The sequence below is a fragment of the Poromitra crassiceps genome (genome assembly GCF_964638095.1).
Source record: "Poromitra crassiceps genome assembly, chromosome: 20".
NCBI classification, from domain to species: Eukaryota; Metazoa; Chordata; class Actinopteri; order Beryciformes; family Melamphaidae; genus Poromitra; species Poromitra crassiceps.
Window position 1 is genome coordinate 27,074,508 of NC_139637.1, and position 7,500 is coordinate 27,082,007.

General features: G+C 46.2%; 1 protein-coding gene across 1 annotated transcript in view; it reads right to left on the minus strand.

Annotated features, from left to right (window-relative positions):
* itpr3 (inositol 1,4,5-trisphosphate receptor, type 3) overlaps nucleotides 1-7,500 on the minus strand; it is a gene marked incomplete at its 5' end in the record, with an annotated part of 192,045 nt that overhangs the window by 123,143 nt on the left and 61,402 nt on the right. The window contains 2 exons of the mRNA XM_083657123.1: nucleotides 1,166-1,264; nucleotides 4,295-4,453. Coding sequence (XP_083513249.1) covers nucleotides 1,166-1,264; nucleotides 4,295-4,453 — 258 coding nt within the window. The remainder of the gene's footprint in view (nucleotides 1-1,165; nucleotides 1,265-4,294; nucleotides 4,454-7,500) is intronic.

Below are 7,500 nucleotides of genomic sequence, written 5' to 3' on the forward strand. Positions count from 1 at the left end.
GTACCTACAGGAGGACACCTACAGTACCTACAGGAGGACACCTACAGTACCTACAGGAGGACACCTACAGGAGGACACCTACAGGAGGACACCTACAGTACCTACATGAGGACACCTACAGCACCTACAGGAGGGCACCTACAGTACCTACAGGAGGACACCTACAGTACCTACATGAGGACACCTACAGCACCTACAGGAGGGCACCTACAGTACCTACAGGAGGAGACCTACAGGAGGACACCTACAGTACCTACAGGAGGACACCTACAGTACCTACAGGAGGACACCTACAGGAGGACACCTACAGTACCTACAGGAGGACACCTACAGTACCTACAGGAGGAGACCTACAGGAGGACACCTACAGGAGGAGACCTACAGGAGGACACCTACAGTACCTACAGGAGGACACCTACAGTACCTACAGGAGGAGACCTACAGGAGGACACCTACAGTACCTACAGGAGGAGACCTACAGGAGGACACCTACAGTACCTACAGGAGGACACCTACATTACCTACAGGAGGACACCTACAGTACCTACAGGTTTCCTACTAAGGTTTTTTGTTGTAGGAGTTTGTCCTTGTGTCTATTTAGGGTCTGATGCTGGAGGTTAGACTGTAGAACAGCTGGATTGTTTGTCTTGTTAAAATCTGCTCTTGACCACCTTCTGTTTTCCCCCCACTATGCTTATATAAGTTTGTTCAATGTTGTTCATTGATTGTGTTTAGTTAGATCTAGCTAGTCTGTCTCTCTGTCTGTCTGTCTGTCTGTCTGTCTGTCTGTCTGTCTGTCTGTCTGCGTGCGTGTCTGTCTTTCTGTCTGTCTGTCTGTCTTTCTGTCTGTCTGTCTGTCTGTCTGTCTGTCTGTCTGTCTGTCTCTCTGTCTGTCTGTCTGTCTGTCTCTCTGTCTGTCTGTCTGTCTCTCTGTCTGTCTGTCTGTCTGTCTGTCTGTCTGTCTGTCTGTCTCTCTGTCTGTCTGTCTGTCTGTCTGTGTGTCTGTCTTTCTGTCTGTCTGCGTGCATGGCTGTCTTTCTGTGTGTCTGTCTTTCTGTCTGTCTGTCTGTCTCTCTGTCTGTCTGTGTGCGTGTCTGTCTTTCTGTCTGTCTGCGTGCATGGCTGTCTTTCTGTGTGTCTGTCTTTCTGTCTGTCTGTGTCTCACCTCCTTGCAGCCTGGGTGGTCAGTCAGTTCGTAGTTGGAGGCGTGGAGCGGCTGTCCGGCGTTCACTGGGTTCAGGATCACTTTGTCTCCCACCACCACCTGGAAGGACAATAATGTATACAGTACTACTCCTACTACTTCTGCTACTAGCAGTACGTATATCCTACTAACAGTACTACTCCTACTACTTCTGCTACTAGCAGTACGTATATCCTACTAACAGTACTACTCCTACTACTTCTGCTACTAGCAGTATGTATATCCTACTAACAGTACTACTCCTACTACTTCTGCTACTAACAGTACTACTCCTACTACTTCTGCTACTAACAGTACTTCTATCCTACTAACAGTACTACTCCTACTACTTCTGCTACTAGCAGTACTTCTATCCTACTAACAGTACTACTCCTACTACTTCTGCTACTAGCAGTATGTATATCCTACTAACAGTACTACTCCTACTACTTCTGCTACTAGCAGTACGTATATCCTACTAACAGTACTACTCCTACTACTTCTGCTACTAACAGTACTACTCCTACTACTTCTGCTACTAGCAGTACTTCTATCCTACTAACAGTACTACTCCTACTACCTCTGCTACTAACAGTACTACTCCTACTACTTCTGCTACTAGCAGTACTTCTATCCTACTAACAGTACTACTCCTACTACTTCTGCTACTAGCAGTACTTCTATCCTACTAACAGTACTACTCCTACTACTTCTGCTACTAGCAGTATGTATATCCTACTAACAGTACTACTCCTACTACTTCTGCTACTAGCAGTACGTATATCCTACTAACAGTACTACTCCTACTACTTCTGCTACTAGCAGTATGTATATCCTACTAACAGTACTACTCCTACTACTTCTGCTACTAACAGTACTACTCCTACTACTTCTGCTACTAACAGTACTTCTATCCTACTAACAGTACTACTCCTACTACTTCTGCTACTAGCAGTACTTCTATCCTACTAACAGTACTACTCCTACTACTTCTGCTACTAGCAGTATGTATATCCTACTAACAGTACTACTCCTACTACTTCTGCTACTAGCAGTACGTATATCCTACTAACAGTACTACTCCTACTACTTCTGCTACTAACAGTACTACTCCTACTACTTCTGCTACTAGCAGTACTTCTATCCTACTAACAGTACTACTCCTACTACCTCTGCTACTAACAGTACTACTCCTACTACTTCTGCTACTAGCAGTACTTCTATCCTACTAACAGTACTACTCCTACTACTTCTGCTACTAGCAGTACTTCTATCCTACTAACAGTACTACTCCTACTACTTCTGCTACTAGCAGTATGTATATCCTACTAACAGTACTACTCCTACTACTTCTGCTACTAGCAGTACGTATATCCTACTAACAGTACTACTCCTACTACTTCTGCTACTAACAGTACTACTCCTACTACTTCTGCTACTAGCAGTACTTCTATCCTACTAACAGTACTACTCCTACTACCTCTGCTACTAACAGTACTACTCCTACTACTTCTGCTACTAACAGTACTACTCCTACTACTTCTGCTACTAGCAGTACGTATATCCTACTAACGCAATTGTATACAATTCCGCCCACTCAATGATATAAATTCATAGACATTTCAGAAGCTAGGTATCATATTTTACTAAATATCTGTACACAATTAAGTACACTAAGTTACAAACGTATATCTGTACACAATTAAGTATATACGTAGAACACTAAGTTACAAACTTATATCTGTACACAATTAAGTATATATTTTTTTCCCCACTGCCATCAGGTTTCTGAACTCCACTCACCTCTGAAATCTCACTGCATACCTCTCCAGCAATGTATATGTTGAATGTTCTGTATTTATGTTGCCATATGTCTGTCTATGTACTCAGTGGCGTGCCGTCCATTAGGCGAACTAGGCAAATGCTAAGGGCGCTTGAGCCGTTAGGGGCGCCAGAGAGGGTAAAAAAAAAAAAAAAACTTTTTTTTTTTTTTTTTTTTTTTTTTTTTACAAATACTTTTTCATGATAATAGGCCTACTATTATTTTACAATAGTAGACAAAAATAAGAAGAACAACGTCTTAAGTCTTTAAATAATAGTGAAATCATTTTTCTAATTCTGGCTTTCTGGCTGCCCGGGCTGCAGCACTTTCACCATGGTCCCTTCTACCTGCTCTGAGCTTTTTCCCAGAGTGGGGGAAGGGAGCTGGAAGGTGGGTGCTGAGGGTGCTGCAGCACCCCCTGGTGGCAAGAAATGGATTTTCGAAATTGTTGGATTTGGCTGTCTTGTGTTTATACCACCAACAAGATGCATTAAAAAACAGTTTGTGCTTCCCAGCTCTAATCTTATTTCATACGCTCTCTCTTCAAAAGTGTTTGATTTTCATCATAATCTGGTTTTCCATAATAATAATAATAATAATAAGTTCAGTGTTTATGCCTGTGTTTCTGTCTGTTGTAGTGTAAAACGACTAAAGGGAGAGCAGGTGCTTACATGAAAGTGAGTGAGAAAAGAAGAAGATACTGAATAATGACATCACAACAGTATAATCCTAATATTAATTTAAAATTAAATATTCTTCTAAATATGGATGAAAGTCCAAAAAACGTAAAATTTTCTTCGGCGCTGTCCTCGCAGGCAGCACCGAGAGACCCTTCCTTACAGAACCCCCTACCTAAAAGTACTTCCAGCGCCACTGGGGAAGGGCGATTCTGAGCCTGCACTGCAGTGCTGGATTAGCTCCGATATAATTTTTATTATATTTTCTTTGGGGGAGGGGGGAGGGGGGGGGGCACCAGCAAAAATCTTGCCTAGGGCACCAACTTGGTCAGGCACGCCACTGTATGTACTGTAATGTCTTATGCTGACACAATATTCATGTGCTTAACAATTGCTGTACCGAAAGCAAATTCTGCCAACTTTGTTGTGCAGTCCTTAATAAATGAATCTGGATCTGAATCTGAATACGTAGAACACTAAGTTACAAACTTATATCTGTACACAATGATGGCACACACACACACACACACACACACACACACACCCACACACACACACACACACGCACGCACACACACGCACACAGACACACACACACACACAGTGTGTTACATTGTCTCCGGTGGCGCGGAGCTTCCAGAAGGGCTGTATGAAGAGCCAGGAGCCCTCGTTACCCGTCCCGTCCAGAGTGACCCGCATGGCATTCTTCTCCAGCAGAGCCGGCAGACGCTTGTTCACCGTAAGATACTTATTACTCTTCATATGAAGCAACTGGAGAGAGAGAGAGAGAGAGAGAGAGGGAGGGAGGGAGGGAGGGAGAGAGGGGGGGGGAGGCAGAGAGAGAGACGGGAGAGAGGGAGAGAGAGGGGGGGAGGGAGGGAGGGAGAGAGAGAGAGAGAGACGGGAGAGAGGGAGTGAGAGAGAGAGAGAGAGAGAGGGGGGGAGGGATGGAGGGAGAGAGGGGGGGGGGAGGCAGAGAGAGAGACGGGAGAGAGGGAGAGAGAGGGGGGGAGGGAGGGAGGGAGAGAGAGAGAGAGAGAGAGACGGGAGAGAGGGAGTGAGAGAGAGAGAGAGAGAGGGGGGGGAGGGGGGGGAGGAAGAGAGCGAGAGTGAGAGAGACAGGAGGGGGGGGGGAGGGAGGGAGGCAGGGAGAGAGAGAGAGAGAGAGAGGAGGGGGAGGCAGAGAGACAGGAGAGAGAGACGGGAGAGAGGGAGTGAGAGAGAGGGAGAGAGAGAGGGGGGGGAATAGAGCGAGAGAGAGACGGGAGGGAGGGAGGCAGAGAGACAAGAGAGAGAGACGGGAGAGAGGGAGTGAGAGAGAGGGAGAGAGAGGGGGGGAGAGGGGGGGAGGGAGGGAGAGAGAGCGAGAGAGAGAGAGGGGAGGGGGAGGCAGAGAGACAGGAGAGAGAGACGGGAGAGAGGGAGTGAGAGAGAGGGAGAGAGAGAGGGGGGGGGAAAGAGAGCGAGAGAGAGAGGTTAGGGAGGGAGGGAGAGATAGGTGAGGGAGGGAGAGAGGGGGGGAGGGGGGGAGGGAGGGAGAGAGAGCGAGAGAGAGAGGGGAGGGGGAGGCAGAGAGACAGGAGAGAGAGATGTGAGAGAGGGAGTGAGAGAGAGGGAGAGAGAGAGGGGGGGAAAGAGAGTGAGAGAGAGAGGTGAGGGAGGGAGGGAGAGAGAGAGATCTTGGTATTCATGAAGTGTTCATTGTGTATGTACAAAATATGACAACATGAGAGAAATATTTAACCTTCAATTCAGAGAAAGAATTTAGGAATATTATTCCCAAATGTGAGCTGCTGCTGCTAACAAAAGTGATCAGTGGTCTGCTGGGTGAGGATGAAGACAGACATGAAGAAGACAGATGATGAAGAAAAGCTTTTATATTGATTAGTATAAGTATTGATTTTTTATCAATCATTTTTTTCTATCGATTTCCCCCCGTTTTCTCCCCAATTGTACTCTGGTCGTTGCTCCGCCCCCTCTGCTGATCTGGGAACAGTGGTAGACTAGCACATGCTTCCTCTGATACATGTACAGCCGCCAGCCGCTTCTTTTCACCTGACAGCGAGGAGTTTCACCCCCCCCCCCCCCAGTTCCCCTCCCCCAGAACAGGCGCACCGACCAGAGGAGGTGCTTGTGCAGCGACCAGGACTCATGGTAAATGGTAAATTGCATTTAAGATGCAAAGAAAAATGCAAACTGCATTTATATAGCACTTTTATCCAAAGCGCTTTACAATCAGTAGGTACATTCACCCATTCACACACCAATGGCGGCAGGTTATCACGCAGGGTGCTGGCACACCATCAGGAGCAATTTGAGGTTCAGTGTCTTGCCCAAGGACACTTCCACATGCAGACTGGAGGAGGCGGGAATCGAACCACCGACCTCTTTCATCCAAAAGCGATTAGTGGACGACCCGCTCTACCTCCTGAGCTACAGCCGCTACAGCTACTCATACCCCACCGGCTTCCCACCCGCAAACACGCCCGCTTTTGCCGGCGATAACACGGGGGCTCGAACCTGCAACCCTTGTGTTGGTAGCCAGGGAATCTACAGTACTGCTGCACTAGGGACAACCTTGCTGGTTTATTGTTGTTTATTGTTTTACTCATGAGAAACGTTTGCCTGCACAGGGGTTAAAGTGGGATTTGGCAGGTGATTTTGAAAAGAAAAAGCACACGCATTTCACTTCCTACCACTCTCCAAACAAAAACAATGCACTGCTATTTTCTTTGCTTTTAGCTAGATTGAATTCAAATGAGCCTGACATGGTTTGAAAGCCCCAGGCTGGGGTACATCACCCAAATCACATTAGTAATGTTGCTCGTACAATGTGTTAGCTCAAACGCTAACCGTTTCATGTATGTGGATGGAGTATGCTAACGCCATTACGGCCAAGTTCCAGGATGTATAGTAAAATAAAAACAGTGATTTGGGTGCTCTAACCTAGTTTGTTACTGTATCATTCAAGCGTTCTAGTCAAGTACGCTCCATTTGATATTTTGCATTCATCCAAAAACATCCTCCTTTTTTCTTTTCTTTTCTTTTCTTTCTTTGCTCCTGGCGGCCCACCTGCAGTACCTCCACGGACCACCAGTGGGCCGCAGCCCACACCTTGGGAATCACTGCTTTAACATAATCCATCTTGTCTGGCCAGTTGATAGATCTGTGGTACTACAATTCAGTGTAATTTAGTACCACAGTTCAATGTAACCACACCTCACTCACTCAACACGCCCGAACGCACATAGGCGCACACAACACACACACACACACACACACACACACACACACACACACACACACACACACAACTCCCTCACTCTCTCAATATGAATTAAAGTTTATTTTAACAGTCTGTTTCACTCTATAGGAGGCACGCCCAGTCTGCCAGGGTGTGTGTGTGTACTGTATGTGTGTGTGAGAGAGAGAGAGAGAGAGAGAGAGAGAGAGACAGAGAGAGAGAGAGAGAGAGAGAGAGAGAGAGACAGAGAGAGAGAGATGACAGACAGAGAGAGAGAGAGATGACAGACAGAGACAGAGAGAGAGAGAGAGATGACAGGCCTCAAACCAGGTCAATATTGACATGAACATATAGTTTATTGTCTCAACCCATTCTACAGATGCTGTACTCTTCAATTGGCTGTAGGCCACTTGGCTGCCAGCCAGCAGCTAAGATCCTTGGCAGATTAAACAAAGGTACAACAGAAATTTAACTTAATATATTTAAACCAATTCAACGATTCAACCTCTTAATAAACATATAGATATCATTACAGTAGTTTAAAGCAGTGCCCAAAGTGTGGGTCGCGGCCCAC